Below are 19,963 nucleotides of genomic sequence, written 5' to 3'. Positions count from 1 at the left end.
AAGGGTATAGTGTTAGTTATAATAGTAACTAATAAATATATAAGCATAATAGTAATAATTGTCATGTTTGTAAAGATGAGCAAAATGTTTAATTATTAATCATTTCAATTTTTGTAAACTGTTGTCATGTTCCAAATTTGCTTGCTTCATGATATTTGTCCTTCCTGAACCGCGTTACAGTGAAGTGTTCCCGATGTAAGTAGTGTATCTGCAGCAAACACATACAGTGAAGTTCATCCTTCTTGTTTAAGCCTTTGATAGCATAGCCAGTAAGTTTATATATGTAAATTTTTTACCATTCTGTATTGCTACTTGTAGTTTAAAAGCTGTTTCCAAACTATTTTGGCATTTGTGTATGTTTCTTTACTTTGTAGTTTCACATATGCTTGTTATATTGGTGAAGGAAGGAGCATAGCTGCCTGAATATCTATTACTGTACATCATAATAGTGAGATCAGAAAAATAATTATTCTGCTTCCCATTATAGACAGTCAGGTGAAATTGCAGGGACAATTGGTGTACTAACAAGATAAGCAGAGAAAGAGATAGATCAAGAGATAAAGATGTGGTTAAGGAATGATACAAGGTCTGAAACCAGGAAATAAATTCTAATGTGTGCCTAAGCCAAAGTCAGAAAACAGGGCATGATATTCATAAATTGGAGTATCTTCAGAAAATACAAGCGCAGTAAAAGGTTTGAGATGTATCTGCAATCATAGTTGAAGAGCCTAGGCCGACGCTGGCTTAAATAACTTTGCGGTAGTACCGTCATGTGAGGTGTGGACTAGGATCCGTAACCAATAGCTTAGCAACCACTGTTCAAAATGATGGTGCCCGTAGGAAAAACAAAATACCATTACAGGAATTCCAAAACATAAAGTTAAAATAAAACCATAAATCTAAAAATAAATGATTAAAACTTGAATGTACCATTAGATTCCCCATATTTCAAAACCATGATAAAAAATTAGAACTGAAGTAAGGAAAAAAATCTTCAGCCCAAAATAAATTTAAGAAACAAAAGCTAACCAAACAATTGGGTCCACTAGGGAGAATTCTTACAGGATGACTCGAGGAGTTTGCAAGTCCTTTCCTGGCCCCAGAAGTGGTAGCTGAGCTTCCATGAGAAGCAGTTCCATGAAGGAGTCAGGAGGAAGCTGGCAAGAGTTTCTCTGGCAAGATGAAGGGAATCCAAGAAGACAGAAAGTGAGAGGGAAGAGCAGGACGAGAATTTTTTTTTAAAAGCAGTCAAGTGTATTTGACACCCTACCAGTGTCATGAACATGTAGAGGTGAGTGATGAAAGGAATAAAATGAAAGGAAAAATGGAACAAACAAAACAACAGGCAAAAATCAAACTCTAAATAACAGGCAGCAGTCTGAACACCAGAAGAGACAGAAAGAAAATCAAACAACCAAATCCAAAGCATAAAAATATGATGAAGTAAAAGAGGCCTAACATTAAAGTCTTCTCAGAAGTACTTTGTACTATTCGATACAAAAAAATACTGAGAGATCCAAAGCTAGAATGTTTTTTAGAAGCAGAATATCATCTTTTATAGGGAGGATATGATGACACAATATGTCATGTGGGTTCAAGTGAACAGCAATGGGCCTAGTGACTGTAAACAATATTGCTGCAGTCATGTAAGAACCATTCCAAACACAAATAACATACCAATATGCCAGTACTAACTCATACTTATTTTCTCTATCATTTTTATCCTGTCTCCAAGATCCTATTACCCTACTGTTTTATTATATTTTTATTATAATAATCCATCCATCCATTTTCCAACCCGCTGAATCTGAACACAGGGTCACAGGGGTCTGTTGGAGCCAATCCCAGCCAACACAGGGCACAAGGCAGGAATCCAATCCCAGGCAGGGTGCCAACCCACCACAGGACACAAACAAACACACTCACACACCAGGGCCAATTTAGAATCGCCAATCCACCTAACCTGCATGTCTTTGGACTGTGAGAGGAAACCGGAGTGCCCGGAGGAAACCCACTCAGACACGGGGAGAACATGCAAACTCAATGCAGGGAGGACCCGGGAAGCGAACCCGGGTCTCCTAATTGCAAGGCAGCAGCGCCACCGTGCCGCCCCTATAATAAAACCTTTTCTTATTATATCTTTGCCCTCTTTGGTTTTATTTGGGTTCAGGGCTAGCCATGAATGTCTCCACACAGCCAGTTACATATTCAAATTCCTATTTTAAGCTTATTTTGTTAAATTACAGTTTTGAAACTCCTTTTTTTTACATTTTCACATAGTTACCTGTGCTCACTTTCCCTCTTTTCAAAGCTACCATACTATAGCCAAATGCTCTGTGCTGGAGTTCAAAAATTGTTCAAAAAAGTTTTTTACTGAAACCACAAATAACTCAGTGCAACACTGAAAATTATTTAACCATCCAATAAAAATAATTTAATTGCTTAACATCACATAAAAATTGTCTAATTTCCGGAAAGGATACGGGGGTAGGATGTACTTCATAGAGTATCACTTTCTTTGCAATGGGCAAAAATCTTTCAGCAGGTTCTAAAATGCCTTGGAGTGTTCGAATGTAGGAGTGTGACTGGGTGGGTACAAAGAAGGCTAATACCTTGTGACCCTTGGTTCAAGTTTACTGTGACACTGACCAGGATAAATTGGTTACAGAACAATAATAGATTGATGGAACATGCCATAAAATACAAATATAATGGAATGACTTTGCTGGATCAAATTGTTGCATTAGTTGCCAGGGATATGCATAAGTTCCAAAATTCAACATACACAAATCATATTGATGTTTGCCTGGTTCCTTTGTCATTATGGACTCTATCCATGTATCAATTATAACTTAGTTATTTGTGTTTTTGTATCTCATTTGCCTGCTATAGCTATTGATGTGTTCCTTCATTGTCTGCCTCGTATTCTGTTACATTTATTGAATGCATTCATCAAAGAGATTTGTGATATTGACCAATCAAAATATTGCCTCCATTTGTGACATCATAATTTAACTTTTGTTATCCTTAATTGTCTAAAACAATTACGGAAAAAAGATTTACCTGTCAATAGGATATTTATTTTGGTCCTGACTGGGATAAATCCCTGCAATCCTCTGTGTGGGGCAGCCCATGAAAAAGAGAGGGAGGCATAGCAGAACAGAGATGAGCAAAACAACCACAGAAAATCTGGGGATGATTTTGAGAGATAGTGCCATTCGCTTCATAATGATTCCTCCTAGAAGCATTCCTATAGCAGCAGCTGGTAAGTTAAAGGCACCTAATGATTCAAAGGAAAATAGAACATTTGTTATCTTTATATAGTTATCTTCAAAGTGGATATATTTTTCCAAAGCACTTACATCAGGGAGAGGTTCATATTTAACCCTTTTTAACTCAAATAAAAAAAAAAATACAGTTTCTAGATTGTTATAAAAAGTAATTTACCTATTTATTTATTTGCCAGTTACAGTAAGCAAGAAATTTTAATCCCAAGTGCAGAACCAAGAGGAAAAGGAATAAAAGTTCATTTTTTTATCTGTTTAAATGTTGGTACTTTTAAAAGATTTTACACAAAAGAGCAAAGTGAATAAAGGTTGACAAAAAAAATTTTAAAAAGATTTTTTTTTTCATAATAGTAAATCAACAAATGATTAAAATACAAACTTGATTACTAAATTGCAAGGCTATAGCTTTTACTGTAACCTTTAATGTAACCCAAAGTTCTTCTATATCTAGCACTAAAACTAGATTTCAATACACAAAAAGTGTTTCCTTTTGTTGCTTAAATTTATCAAACACTTGTATTAAATTCTGAAAAATGTACACTATCACAATTACATTATACACATACTGCAACGCCACTTACATGATTTTTGGTTGTGATTTGATAAGATTACATTACATTAAAAATATCATAATAAATGCAACATTAAATATAATTTCAACCACAACACTGCAATTCAAGAGGCTTAACATATAGTAGCTGAAAACACAGCAAACTAAAACATGCATTTTGTCGACGACTCTAAATCACAATGTTACTGTATGCCAAGTTTAGCAGGAAGCAAAGTTTCTTTAATAAAATATACTGTAAAGGCTGCCTGTACACTGTCAGTGTCTGCTGTTCCACAACTGTTAATATTTTTAGAACAGACTTTGGTCAGACACTGACTTATGTTGAAAGTTCTCCTCCGAGGACAGCTTAATTTGGCATGTTTGAAATGAGCAACAGTAGAAAAGTGAAAAGTAAAAATAAAGTTTAACAGAATGTGATCTACTAACATGCACTACCTGGTACAATTTCTTGTTCTTGATTCTTTCAAATATTTACATTATACAAAGACAACATATGTACATATCAGACCTCCATGGGCTATGTGACAGGATCTACTTTTTTCATTTCAACCATTTAAGTTAATTTTATAGTTGTTTTGTTTACATTTGTTAGATGTCGTTAGCTGATGGCATCACCAGCTTCTTAGTTCAATGTGTTTGGGTGAGTAATAAGCGGTTATCATGGCTACGATTAATTTAAATATCACTTGCACATTAGAATTTTATCTGGACTTTTGTAAAAAAAAAAAAATAAATAAATAAGGGGAAAGTGCTCACAAAATAATAAAGAATTTCAATTAAAGAAATTTCAGGATTTAATCGTATTACCATTTACATTGCTTTGAGTTTTGGTTTCACACAGGCCATAAGGACACTTCTAAGTGTTTATTTGGTGACCAAAAACACCTCCACTGGCTTTTCTACTTATCTCTCTGACTCTTGACAAAATACTCTCCACTTGCCGAACATGACTCACACTACACTAATTCATTTATATAAAAACTTTAAATGGGAAAGACACTATTTTATAGTCTAATGTTCAAATATCTGGTATGACAATATTTCTCTAGAAATATTTGAAGTTTCTATTATTATGTTCTCTCCAAATATTCATCTAGGTGTTCTAAGTTCATAACTCAAAAAATTTTCAATAATCTTAAATATTCTCTAATTATTTTCATTAACAATTATTAAGATATCTACTGTTACATAAATAATTGTCTGTTACTCACCCATCAATAGACTGGCATACGAAGCTGTGGTACCATATTGTTTCTCGAGGAATTTACTGAGGAATGTGGCCAGTGCAGCAATTACAGAAGAGAAGCAACACTGAGTCAGGACCAAAAGCATAAAGAAAGGATTCAACAGCAGCCTCACAAATATGCGTGGGAATTCTGAAATAGAGTGCAAGCATGATGTATTACATAGAGTAAGTTACATATAAAAACAATCTATGCTTAATATCAAAATGTCTCCTGTGCCTGAGGCACTTTCTTTCTTCACTGTCTCTGCTGATGATACAAGAAGGTTTTTAAAGTGAGTCGCCATTCACGAAACAATCCAGTTCAAATGGCAAATCAGAACAGGTGTTAGAAAACTGCTGCAGCCAATCAGAGATCCTTAACATCTTACTGTGGCCTCCACCTGCATTAAAAAGACAGTTCTCCCTGTATCAAAAAAACACAAACGGAGTGTCTGAAAACTAGAGACCAGTAACACTCACTCATGAAGAGATGAATTAACTTGAGAGACTGTTGCTGGGACACATTAAACAGAATATTACTGATAGTCTTAACCACCTTCAGTTTGCATATCATCTCAACCAATCCACAAAGGATGCCATATTCCTTGTTAATCATACCATCAAGGCACACCTGGATACCAAAGACTGCTATGCAAGAGTACTATTTATAGGCTTAGAATTTAACATATTGTCAAAGATGATTACCAAAAACTTTAGTGTCCCACCTACAAAAATGTCAGTGACACCAAGGAACTGGTGATAGATTTCAAAAAGAAGCAGACAGAGGACACTCACATTTACATAATCAGGTGTGCTAGGGAGAGGATCGGCAACTCAAACATTTTTGGAGTCACCATCACTTACAAACCAAAGTGGGAATAACACATTTTAGCTATTATCATGGACACTCCCCAGTGCCTTTACTTCCTCAGACATCTCAGGAAAGCTTGTGCATCTCCATTTATGCTCATAAACATCTATGGTTGCCCAGTGCTGTTAATACTTGCTGGCTGTGTAACAGCCTGGTATGGTAGTTGATCAGCTCAGGACACAAGAGAAATGTGAAGTGTGTTCAGAACATATATAACACACACTGCCTTAGGAAGATAATTAATGTTATTGAAGGCCTCTGTTATCCTAATTCATTTTTCGCCCTCCACTGTTCTTGCAAACATTACAAAAATATTGCTACTCATATCACTAGATTCAATTAGTTTTTATCTCCAGATCATAAAATTACTCAACAGCTACTCATAAAACCATAATCATTGGGGGTAATTGTTCAATTTATTACACTTACCACTGAGGAAGAATAGTAAACATTCTCCTCTTAAGATTTACTAACTGATTTAATTTGTCTTTCATCGGCTGTATACTTTTATCACAAAAGTAAAGACTTTAGAGTTTCATCATCACAATATTTCAGCCAAAAACATCTTAGAAAACAAATTTTGTTAGAGTATTATAATAATGTTTCGTGCAAGCTGCAATATGATTTTATATTAAAAATTCTTACATAGCACACAGTGTCATAAAAATATACAAATATAATGCACATACTGTACTTTAAAAAAATAAAGTACAGGTCAATGTATATGTCAGTTCATCAATGTCAATTTATTTATAGAACACATTTATAACAACATCAGTAATACTGTAGCCAAAGTGCTTTACATTAAAACATACAATAAAATAAATAGAAATAGAGTACAATAAAACAAAATGCAGCCAACAGTGAGTTAAAGAAAAAGAAAGAATATGACTAAGAGTAGGGAAACCATCAGTATCAGTGAAGGACTGAAAGCTAGAGAATAGAAACGAGTCTTCAATCTCACTTTAAACAGTTCAATTGAAGGTGACTCATTAATGTAATGAGGTTAAGAGTTCCACAGACAAGGTGCAGAAGCTGCAAAAGGCCTGTCCCCCTTAGTTTTACACTTAGTCCGAGGGATCATAAGAGATCTAAGCTCTCTGAATGGCAGGTTTAAAACACACAATTCAGATAAACAGACAGGAGCATACCCATGTAACCATTTAAAAACTAGCAACAGAATTTTAAAGTCAGTTCTGAGACTAACAGACAATCAGTGTAAAAAAACTAATATTGAACCAACTGTAAAAATACATACATACACACAGGTATACATAGAAATATAAATATACATATACATTCTCACCTTGAAAAAAGAAGGTAAAAGATGCAATTTCTGATTGTGTATGATGTAAAAGGAAAACACACATTATGGGATTATAGGGTCTTTACTGTCATCTATACAGAGGACAGTAACATTCTTACAGTACATAGAGGTCAGCACAAAAACAGTAGGTGTGAAATACTGCCATTAGAGAAGATGATAGGAAACTGAAACAGTTACTTAGAGAATTAGTTTAGCTTTTTTGTTTAGATTTTAAATGGTGTCTTGGAAACCTTTTGAAAAGAAACAAACCAAGTATCAGTGTAGTCTATGAACAAATGATGTGAAATATTCCACAACAGGCTTTGTAGTTTCTGTCATCTTTATGGCTCAAACATGTCCCTGAAAACAATCTGCTGTTTCACTTATTTATCAGCATGGGAAATACCATTTTTCCTTCACAGATGCCAGTTGATGGAGCCTTTCACTAACCCATATACTGTACAAACATATACACACATATGTACATGTTGTCAGAGAAGAAGAGAATCTTAAACAGATGATTGAAATCCTTCAGTTTGAGTTTTGAGTGAAACTTTAAAAAGTAATAATTGCTTTCAAGATAGGCAGATGGGGCTGTCTACACTTGCAAAAGAAATGGCCTTTCTATATGTTGAAGGAAACAATAAAAGGACTTACTGCGAATGAAGCTGAAGAAAGAAGATTCATCTCTATTTAAAGTGTCTTTAAGTATGGCATTTTCATTATCACCCTGGATAAACAAACATACAAACAAAAAAATAAATAAATGAATGAATAAATAAATAAATAAATACCATAGACCAATCACTTCTAGGTTTCTCGTGACTGCAGCTGGTGTTACCAAATGTTCTAAAGTTTCTACACTATCAAAATATAATTAGAAAACCAAAAAGTTAAACCAATAAATAAGTAGAAAAAGTCACTTAAAATATATTTCACATAAACAGTAGCAAAAAAGAAAACATTACCCAGGTTGCTACTTTGAAACCTTTCTAAAACAGCACCTCGGATTTTCCCAGTTATATTAATTTTATTTATTTTTTATACACAAGATAATGTTCTCTAATTAGGCTTTGCAACTCACTTTACTTTGCTTTTACTCTGCTTATCCTGATGAGAGTCACAGCAACACACTAAGCCTGCCAACGAGGCTTCCATATCACAAAAAACTTTCTCCAGTCCTTCCTGTGGAAGTTCCTAGACACTTTCAGGCCATCTGAGAGATATAATCTCTCTCTCTCTTTTGTTGAGAAAAAAAACATATGGTAGGTCTCAAACTTTTTAGTTGTTGTTTTAAAGGAATCTTATTTTCATACAGAGCTAGCACATCCTCTTAATACAAATGACTATCATGACTATCATTTGAATTTGTACCTAAGGTTTGTTGGTGGCCATGTGCATACATTATGGCTACAGTCTATCTTCTTTCAGATGGACACTTCAAGTAGGATATTACAGCATCATCTCAAGCTGGTTTTACATGCATGAAATGTATTTCAGTTTAGTACAATATACTGCACAATCATGAGATCTCAATCCAGCATAATTCCTTTGGAATTCATTACAACAGGAGGTTCAAGCCCTGAAAGTGTGGCTAAAAATCTACAGAAACTGTGTGACACTATTGATTCAGAATAAATCCACAGCCCTATGGAATGTTTCAAAGAATTCTGCAATGGGGGTCTAAAAGGCAGTATTAGCCAGGTGTACCTAGTAAAATGACCATTGAATATAAATACACACATACTATTTTTTTCACTTACTTGTTGGTCAGAATAACAGAAGACAGTAATAGTGCAAATACTGTATGTGTTCTAGATCAGGTAAGGACACACCAATGTTGAAACATTGTGGTGTGCTGTATGTTTGATGTAAACCACTTTGAAGGGGCTGGTACACTTAATTTTATTTCAATAAACTTGTTTACATATTAACTATTGATATCAATTCACTCACACACCTGTTTCCAGTTTCCTTCATTATGCAGAATATATCTGGACAAAGCACAATGAAATTTATTTTGTTGTAATACTGTGATTAGTCTGCCTTTCTGAAGTATTTATTAAGTACAGGTTTTTTGGTTAATTAGCAGATTAGAATTCCTTCTTTTTATAAAAATTTTTTTTACACAAAAATCTTTAATTCTAGGTATTCCGATTAGTGGAAAACATAAGTTATTTTATATCCTTTTTATGAGGTTTTTACTACAAATAACTATAATATTGCCAGGTGAATGGAAGATGAATAAATTCTTTGTTTATTGAAACTTAAAACCTATGGTATAATGCAACAAAAGTCTCATTATTTATTAAGATCAATTGAGGGCTCATGCTAGGATTACCTCATCTTGTTTTCATTCCCACAGTTGCAGATCTTTCAGCAAACAGAGATTAAGAAGTATGACACTGAGTGATTTATAGCCTGAAGCAAGGCAAAATAAGTGAAAGTCATACAACTGTCGAAATGTATGTTTCCATCAAAAATATAAACTAAATAAAAAGAGATGTGAACACCACCATCAAGCTTTTGCAAAGTTAAAAATCGTTCAAGCCAGACTGACACCCTTTGTTTCATATCAATAAACTTTAGCCACTAACTGGGCCTTAAGCCATGCATGCACTTAAGAACTTTTCAAGTACAAACACATGTGAAATGACACTGGTGTAGTGCAGTTTACAAAGGACCTAAAGTTAAGTTGCAGGCACCTAAGTGAAAAGTAAGTATTGGCTCAAGTCAGTGCACGAGCAATCATAAACAAAGAAAAATGGCTGAACAAAATGCAAAACTGATAACATCGAGTTTCACAATAAAAAGGCAGAAACACTGACTAAAAGGACTATGAAAACACAGGCACAGGTCATTAAATAAGCCTACATAAATAGTAAATCCAATTAGGAGAAGTTAGGAGTAACAGTAACAAAAAAGCCTTAACTGAGCACAAATTGCGGAACAATAGCTAAAGAAATAAGAACAGCATAAATATGAGTATAGAAGTACTGTGCTCTGGTCTAGATATGACCTCTACAGTAGGAGTGTTATTCTGTGTGTGCCAAATGCAAAATAGGAGAGCCCTGAAAGGCAATGCCCGACTAATTTAGCTATAGTTATTGTCACGCTTGGGTCACAGATTTGCACAGAGACACAGATGGTTGTAGAAAACAGGAATTTTATTCAAACACTGCAAACAAACATCTTTTTCAAAAGCTTAAACGTGCTCCATGACAAGTCACAGATGACAGTTCTGCTAGGAGCAGAGAATGTCAGAGACAGAGAGAGAGATAAAAGCAAACAATCAACCAATAGGACACTTAGGACACTTATGAGGCACTATAACCTGAAACCAAAAGAGTCTAAACTATACTTAAGCATTATACTGTAGACGCTATTCCATTCTGACAGTATTTATACCAGGTTCCGGAACTACTGTAGGCTAATAACAAGATTCCATTTATTTAAAAAAATATATATAAGTAAGAACACTAAGGGAGGAATTACCGGTAAACGAAAATGATCAAAAATAAAAGGTAAATATTTGCGTACTTATCCATATGTACGAAATTACTAGTGCACTAATTTTTTCTTTTGGTTGTTTTTATTTATAATCTTGGTTTAGTTGTTATTTTTGGCACTGTGGTAGACTAAACACTGCTACATCCATCTACTTTGATATTCACACCTTCTTGTTACTAACTAAAGTTTCTATTCTTATTTGAAAGCATTCATTAACATGGATATCATTTCATTTGCAGTTCTATTCACTTTGGCTTCATTTTATATACCTCACAAAATAAAACCAATTCAAACCACCAAAATTAATGTGTAGGTACAGCCCTGCTATGTATTTCTTCTATTAATTCTCCTTCATTTGTTCAGACTTGTACTGATTTAAAAAATTGCAAATGTTACATCTCTATTTTACCATTTTATTATTTTGCCTTTCTAAAAAGGATGTGCGATCATTTATATACAGTATATCTGTAATATCAGACATTATTCCAATAACAAAGCATCACAGTATATTATTAAGGTTAACAGTAATAAGGGATATTGTGTTTGGTACAGACAAACTGCATTTTGAAAATAAAATATTTATATTTGAACAAACCTAAGACCTTCCTAGTGGATACCATCATGAATCAATTCACACATTCAAGGTTACTCAGTGCATACTGTATACATTTATACAGAAAATTATAAAGCTAGGGGTCAGCCAAGTGACATCAAGTGACAGAAGATTTTGCAATCAGCTTTCTGATTTCCAGGTATATTCCTTAGGAGTTACATCTAACATCACATATGTTTATGTGTAAAAGTTAAGCAGTCAACCTCAAACTCCCAGAAGATAAACAGCTAGATATCAATTTCCAGGTTTGACAAACTAAAAAAAACTAATTTCTTTATTAATGCACGAATAACATAATTAAACCAAGCTTACTGGCAATGTGTCAGTGTCTTTACTGATCGTTCGAGGGAAAAAGAAATATGGAAGTGAGCTAATGGCAAGAAACCCAGATGATATCAGCAAGCCCATCCACCAAGCTCCAATCCAGCGAGGGTCTCTGGGGGTTAAAACTGGCAAGCCTTAAGTTATAAAGAAAAAGATAAACAATCACAACAAGTTTAATTTGGTTAGTCTATCTGTGTTCTGGTAAATTATTAAATTTTGGCAGATAGACAAAAAAAAATTGCTAATGGCACCTATGTTTTAGTGAGTCCGAGTGAAACAAAGGTAGGTCCTACCATATGGATACCCATTTAGCCTTAAGCTACTCAAATAATGGTAATTCTTCAATTTGCATGGTATATTTTATTTCTAAAGTGCTTCTACACAAATTACCCAAAATATCAAATCCAGTTTAATTATTGTACACCTAGGATGAAGCAGGAAAGCACATTTTGTATTAAAAATTCTACATTAAAATTTATACTTTAGTTAAGAGTCTTCCATAAAGAGATAAAATAAAAAAAAAACATTGTCCAGTTCATGTAACCTTTTCATCTCTCACCTGGTATCATTCTACCCACGTCCACGTAGATCCTCAGCATTCCAGAGCCCATCAGGTAGCCAATGGAGGGTCCAAAAACTGATACAGCGAATAGTATAGCTGAAAACATTCCAGGAAGATTACGTGAATAAAGAAATGTCTACAATTACAGTGCTTAAAATCAACTAAATAATCAGTAAGTACTGGTGGAAAACAGCAGGCATGTCAGGACAATAATTCACTCAACTAACTCTTGCTTCCAAACTAACAAGATTACTGTGGGTATGATCAGACTGTTTTAAAATTTTTCTGATTTTTTATTTTTTGCACCTTTCTGAATGATTTTTGGTAAATGCTTCATAAAATATGCTTTCCACATGTAGTGTGCAAAGCAAGAGAAAGCCCTAAAGATAGATTTTTCACTAATTTAGTATTAATTGAGTTTATTAAATGAATTAAATAGTATATCAGGCATATATATATATAAAGTAATTATTAAAAATGTAATCATATTACACACTTATCTTTTGAGTTTCTATTACCTTACTGCTGCCAAACATAAGTGCAGCTACAGTGAACAGAATTAGTAAGAAACCGTTTTGAGATTAACAACTATAATACATTACAGGACTGAGATCCGTCCTTTGCGTATGTTTTAAGAATATTTTACCAAAATATCAGAAGCACTAGGAGGTAGGAAATTGTGGAAAGATATTATTATTTTCCAAATTAAATCACTGGACCATTCATTTTTCACGATCACTTACACGCTAGCCGCAATACAGCATTTTAATAAAATGATCTTTTACTAGTACCTGAATATATGCAGTTGCATGACTCAACTATTAAATGAGTTATATAAACTGCAAGTTCAAGATTACTACCCTCTGGCCCCAAAATAAGTAGTTTATTTGAAAAGTGGCAATTTGATATGCTTCATTGGAAAACATCTAAAATCCAGCAGTAAAATGAATAGAAGTGTCTTAAGCCAATATGCCAATGTAGCAAAAGAAGGTTTATCTACTACAGAAACATGAAACATAAGGTAAAATTTGGGAGAATGAAAGTCAAGTAAAAATTTAAAGTGAGGTAGTAGACAAGAGGAGTAGAATATCAAGTTCATCCAGCAGATCAGCTTGAAAAACATTTAAGAAACAGAAGATGTACAGTTTAAGTAAACTTTCAAATATAATGCTTTGACAATGACTTTTAAAAACCTGCAAAATGTATTTCCAATAAAATGTGTTGATGCTATGATATTTCAATTTTTTACAGCGGAGAAAGATAATTATGCCAATCCAGGAAATCAGAGCATGGTTGCAGTATTATTTTGAAAACAATGAAAATGAATGAATACAAAAAATGAAAAGTCAGAGAGCCTGTGCCTGTTAAAGGATTGCAAGTACGCATTTAGACAAGGGAGACTCAATTTTACTTACCTTAATTTAATGATAGAGCTCAAAAACTTTGACATTAGTAGCCCCTATGAAACTATTTGGCTTTGCTTTCAAAAAGTATAAATAGTGGCACCTCATGAGCAACAAATGATTATATGACGCATATAGAAACCTGTTAATTATGCTCATGCCAGCCATACTTTCCTTTCAACATTTACTATGTGCATGTGCATTGCATCACAGTAAAAGAGTTACTGAAATTTCTCCCCAAAATTCTTTCGGTTTCTCTTGAGGTCAAGCTCACATTTTAAAGAAGGTCCATGTGTAACATATCACAGTGCATGTGAAACTCAGTAATTGATTGTTAGCTGGTAGGTTTTTTTTTTTTTTGCAGATTAATTGATATGATAAAATGGAGAGAGAATCAGATATCTACTGTACATACCAATGTATAATGCTGAATTTCTTGGATCTGCAAAGTCATCCACATAAGAAATTCCAAAGGGCTGGATTGGAACAGAGCCAACGCCAGCAAGCAATTGAGCAGTTGCCATTAGCATCCAAAGACTGTTTGTCTCCTTAACTTTCTGAGATAGTTGCTGGTCACACTTTGCCTGGGTAGCCAGCGACATGGAAATGTTGCTCCGCCACTGACAAAGTTCCTGTGACTTGCTACTGTTGCCTGTAGAACAATAAATCACACCCTCAGTATTATAAAAGTACACATTTGGAATTTTTTCTTTAATTGTAAATGTCCCATTAACTATGAGTCATAATATTTTACTATCACTCTCAACACCAGCCCTATTCATCCTATCAACATTGATGTTCATTGAGCTTCTGCCCTTGAAGAAGTTAGGTTCTTCACGCATCATTTTTGTGGATACAAGGAATCCAGTTCTGGGTAGTAGACAACAAAGACTACACTGGCAGGACAAAGAGCAAGACAGGAACTAGATGTGGATGGTGCACCAGTTCATCATAAGGCACACTCACATGCACATCTATACCATACACAACTAGAATTACCAGCTATCCAATACTATTGGATTGGTATTAACATGTTTACTTTGGTGTTGATACCAGCTTTTGGACCTTAGTACCACTACCAAAACAATTCCAAGACAAATAACAGAAATGTCCGAAACCAGCGCGTCTTACTCCAATATCTCTAGTGCATGCCTCCATGGTGTGTTTTGTCGCTGCGAAGCACCCTGCACCATTTCCCAGTGTGTGTCAAAGAAATGAGGGGTTGGGGGGCTGGAGGTCCCCATGATTTCCCAATCACGACAAAGGAAGGAGGGTGTCCCCTGTGAAAACTTTTATCATATCAAGGGGAAGCATTTGGGGTGGTCACCATGAAATCTTGATTGCATCAAAGCCAGCAGGATTTGCTCTGCCTACTCTACTGCGTGTCGAAGGGAGAAGAAAAGTTGAGTACAAAGCAAACATTTACTTCTGGTATCTTAAAAAAGGCAATCAGTGTAAAGTAGTGGTTAAGACTTTGAACTTCAAACCCTGAGGTTATGGGTTCAAATCCTGCTACTGATACTGTGTGACCCTGAGCAAAGTCACTTGACCTGCCATTGCTCCAATTGGAAAAAAAAATGTAACCAGTTGTATCTCAAATGTTGTTAGTTGCCTTGGATAAAGGGGTCAGCCAAATAAGTAAATTAAAAAATTGTTTTTTCAGTACCAGTATACCACACAACTCTGCTGTCAAAACATGCATACTCCTTGAGACGCAGGAGAAAAAACAAACTATGTGGAAAAGAAACCTACAAAAACACGCAGTGAGAAGTTAGCCAAGTTGCAATCTAATTGTGAGGCAGTAGCACTTAGCACTGTGTCACTGCTATACCTAGTCATGCCATCTTCTTACAAAATATACTGCACTTTATTAAAATATTGCTACATATTACCAAATAACTTATGTGATCTTTCTTAAATGAGAAATTCAATTTATGAGGCCTCTATGTCAGTCACTTGTTTGATCTTTAATTAAACAGCTATGTCTGTGATAATCCTACTTACTTATCAATCACATGAGTGGAATAAATCAATATTATGTGAAATATCACTGAGATAGAAGAGACTTGTATGGAAATTTCAACAATACCATGTTTCCCATACAATGTGTCAAATTATAAAAGTTTCATTAATAATAGCAATTAAACTAACTCTAAAACAAAGTTTAAAGTCAGCCAGTCATTATCCAATCCGCTATATCCTAATACAGGGTCACAGGGGTCTGCTGGAGCCAATCCCAGTCAACACAGGGAGCAAGGCAAGAACAAATCCTGAGCAGGGTGCCAGCCCACTGCAGGGCACACACACCCACCACACACTAGGGACAATTTAGGATTGCCAATGCACCTTACCTGCATGTCTTTGGACTGTGGGAGGAAACCCACGCAGACACGAGGAGAACATGTAAACTCCACACAGGGAGGACCCTGGAAGCAAACCCAGGTCTTCTTACTGCGAGGCAGAAGTGCTACCACTGCACCACCGTGCCGCCCAAAGTTTAAAGTATTGTCTGTAAATATTAGGGACATGAATAAGTGAGCAAACTCAAATTAGTCTGCTTCTATTAGGTTTTCAAATCCGTTTTCAATACAATAAAAAGCATCAACATCAAACAGGCTCCTGGGATGGTAGAGCTTTTCCCACAAGTTCTGAGTGTAAGGAATTTAGGGGTATCAAAAAACCATAATATGAGTGGAAAATAGGAGTACATGCCACACAGATGGGGAGTATAATCAAACTTCCAGAACCCAGGCCTAAATCTGAACATAGACCCCTGGAGCCCTAAGGCAGCAGAACTAACCACTGGGTTATATGTCACCCATGTATATAGCTATTTCATTGAAATTCTTGAATAGTGTGGGTATAATTGGGTGGAAAGGACATGTGTATATTTTGCCATTTGTGCGTGTCTCTGTCTGTGGAGCAGACAACAGTTTAGCATAATTATAAAAGTGTGCTTCTTTTTTATTAGTTAAGGTCACTTGCTCCTTTTAAAGTTAAAAATAGATTGAAAAATCCACCCTGAAAAGTACATTTCTAGAGCAGGTACAATGCTTTAGATTTTACATTTGAGTGGCTTAGACATCAGACAATAGTTGGATCATGCCATTTGTTCACTTGGGAAACAAATATGGATTAAATACAGTTTAGCCAATGAGTGACTGAATTCACCATACATACATACAAGTTAAAACCCATATAATTCAGTCTCATAGCCTATTCCTGCAGCATCATGTTCAAGGCAGAATGCTATTCCATCATCAATTCTCTGTTATCATTTTCCTCTGTCTAAGGTTACTCCAATGTCATTCTGGATAATGTTGTATCATTTAAACTGTTTCTCAGAAACTATGCTCTTCCTATTGTAACATTTCAAATTCAAATAATCTTTTCATAGTCATGGCTTTAAATCTGAAGAAAATAGGACCACTGCCAGGTCTTCCATTCTCAACAAAGCATTCCAGATTTCCCAGCTGTGCTGACCCACGTTTCCCATCAAATCGAAGGTCTAATACGCCATTATCGCAACTTCTAAAAGATGTTCGTCCGGAAAGCAGCATTGTTCTTTGGTAAGAAAAATGAATAGCATCTGGAAATCATCCAGAAATTTTGCCCTTCATTGGCTTCAGATATTCTTTGCCCCAACAAGCACAGCAAACGTTGGCAGAGAAGGAGAAGCATTTTAACCTCAAAGATTGAAAAATACTTATAGATATAATTTGTTTTGAAAATTGAATTTACTAACAAAGTAAATACTACTCATATAATTTCACTGCAGAGTAAACAACTAAAATTGTGTAAGCATGGCCAGTCTCCTTAAATATAATGTACTTCCTTATGCAAAAACTACTGTTCATTGCATATCTAGAGGGCCCTCCTTGAATGTATTCACAGCCACAATAGTTCCTAGACAGATTCAGATAAAATGTATCACAAGGTGTGAATTTCCTTTAAAAGAAAACACACAAGGGATGGACAAACTAGGTAAAACTCAATCAAAAAAAGAAAAAGATGAGAAACAAAATATGTCATGACTCTCTCTTTTATTAACCCTGGACTCTGTTTCTCCTGTCACTGAGCCTTGGCATCTAACCTGGACTTCTTCTAACTTTAGACTGACTAGGTATGTGGCCTGATGTTACTTTGTAATTGTCCAAATATCTTCCGGTAAGGCCAGGAATCACTTCTGAGTTCAACAGCAGACCAGAGAACCATTAGGTGCCGCCTATACCTCTTAGGGATAAATTTGGTATTACTAAAGTCATTTTTTTACAATCATGGCATGCATTTTATTTGCTTCAGAAAATTCTGTTGTTTAGTCAAGTATTAGTTGTATGAATTACTTAAATAAAATATTGCATCTCATCCCGTAGTCTTGTAATGGTGTTCAACAGTACCATAAAAGAACAATGAAACAAAAGTCTTAAAACTTAGCAAATGTATGCAGGTTTAGGCCATGAATAGTCGTACAAATTTATGTGATGAAATTGTATTCAAAATAACTTGAATAAAATTAATTCAATAAAAAGAGCCGCTCAGTTTCTGAATAACATGCATGAAAATAATAGAAAAACTCATATTCACTCATTTGACCACAAAAACAGCAGCCAACAGATTGGTTTAGGTAGCCAACACACTATAAGTATTGCAAGCCTTTAGATATTTAGAAACAAGCAGTTACACATTCGTAAAAGGGTCTGGACTATTGAATTTCAATTTTTAATAAAAAATGTTTTTCAGCATTGATTCTTCATCAAACATACTAAATCAAGCTCCCAGATAGTGGGAGAGATATTTATCCAAAGTGGAATTAATTGGTCTGCGGTGGGCTGGCGCCCTGCCCGGGGTTTGTTTCCTGCTTGGGCCCTGTGTTGGCTGGGATTGGCTCCAGCAGACCCCCGTGACCCTGTAGTTAGGATATAGCGGATTGGATAATGGATGGAATTAATCGGTATTTCTGCTGAACATTTGACAAAATTATTTTTTATTGCACTGACATTACAGTACAGCTTTATTTTTATGCAGTCAACACAGTGGAAATGTACTCTGAAAATCAGTAAATATACAGCATATCTAAGAAAGGTCTCTATGAAATTATTTTGATGTAGTAAGAAGAATAGACAGTCACTCCTCTTACCAAAAGGAATGGAAGAAAATTGATATGGCTCAGACAAAAAATGTGGTAAAGTCAGTAAAAGAGCACTTGCTGACATAAGGAGTCCACCAATTCCAATTATTCGTGGCCGATGTACATGACTGCCGAAATAACTCACAAACACAATGAGTGCTGCATTCCCAACCTGTAAAAAATGAAGTCCTTGTTAAACAATTGAAGATGCTGAAGAGGTAAAGAATTAAAATCCTGATTATGAGTTTACCCACCTCATGAAGGCTTGATATAAAACCAGAAGAAAAGCTGTTCAGCTCAAATCGCTTCTCAATGGTAGTTATAGTGCTCTTGATATAGGAACTGTAGAGAAGCTGAGACAGCTGAAGAAGGCAATGAAAAAACACAAAGACCTGCAAAGACAAAATTAAAAAAACGTTTCGTACTGTACTCAAACAAAAGATTAAAGTGAAATAATCCATAGTCTGAATTGACATACACAGGCCCAAAGAAATCTGCAAACAGGCCTGTTTTAATACTAACAACAAGCTGAAAATTGTAATTTTTTTTGTGCTGAATATTTTGACTAATTAAGCATGTTCACTGTTAAAAGTTTTATTCTTGGAATATGGATGCTAAATGAATCAGCAGTATGAAATTTATCAAATTGTTTAATGCTGTGTCTTCTATCACAGAAATTTCTAATGAGTAAGTACAGTATGTTTCATACCTAATTCTGCTGGACCTGTTTGATGAAGTATGTAAAGTATGGTCTGGTTTTCATTCTTGTCTGAGTTATATGACTGTTACTAGTTTGTAGGAGATGCAAGTAAAAATCTCATTGTGTTCTGTATGCATGATAATAAATGAAAAGGAACTAGAAATAAACCACTTCAAGAAAAATGAAATAGACATAAACACAAAGCTTAGAAAGCACACTGAAGATCTGTGAATAAGTTATGTTGATTTCAACTCTAGATCACACTTCTGTGAAAAAGCAAAACACTCACAGATCAGCAGGGTTATTGTAAATCAACCTAAGAAGGGAAGAAGCTAGCAAAATTAAAGTAAATTAAACTAAATCTGGAAGGAATTAAATAATGTAATAACACACAGTACATGGAATAAGTACGAGGAGTACTGAAAACAGAGCAGTCTAAGTACCATGACTGGGCACAGCATGA

The 19,963-nt window shown here is 35.0% G+C and overlaps 1 protein-coding gene across 1 annotated transcript in view; it reads right to left on the bottom strand.

Annotated features, from left to right (window-relative positions):
- Window positions 1-19,963, bottom strand: part of slco2a1 (solute carrier organic anion transporter family, member 2A1) — a 109,739-nt gene that overhangs the window by 31,438 nt on the left and 58,338 nt on the right. The window contains exons 2-9 of the mRNA XM_039762359.1: window positions 19,055-19,192; window positions 18,810-18,972; window positions 14,088-14,324; window positions 12,267-12,365; window positions 11,696-11,841; window positions 7,918-7,990; window positions 5,070-5,234; window positions 3,064-3,280 (exon numbers count right to left, since the gene is read on the bottom strand). Of these exons, the coding sequence (XP_039618293.1) occupies window positions 3,064-3,280; window positions 5,070-5,234; window positions 7,918-7,990; window positions 11,696-11,841; window positions 12,267-12,365; window positions 14,088-14,324; window positions 18,810-18,972; window positions 19,055-19,192 (1,238 nt within the window). The remainder of the gene's footprint in view (window positions 1-3,063; window positions 3,281-5,069; window positions 5,235-7,917; window positions 7,991-11,695; window positions 11,842-12,266; window positions 12,366-14,087; window positions 14,325-18,809; window positions 18,973-19,054; window positions 19,193-19,963) is intronic.

This window comes from Polypterus senegalus, chromosome 1 (genome assembly GCF_016835505.1).
Source record: "Polypterus senegalus isolate Bchr_013 chromosome 1, ASM1683550v1, whole genome shotgun sequence".
Taxonomy (NCBI): domain Eukaryota; kingdom Metazoa; phylum Chordata; class Cladistia; order Polypteriformes; family Polypteridae; genus Polypterus; species Polypterus senegalus.
Note: the sequence above shows the minus strand (reverse complement) of the source record. Positions and strands in the feature narration are given on the sequence as shown.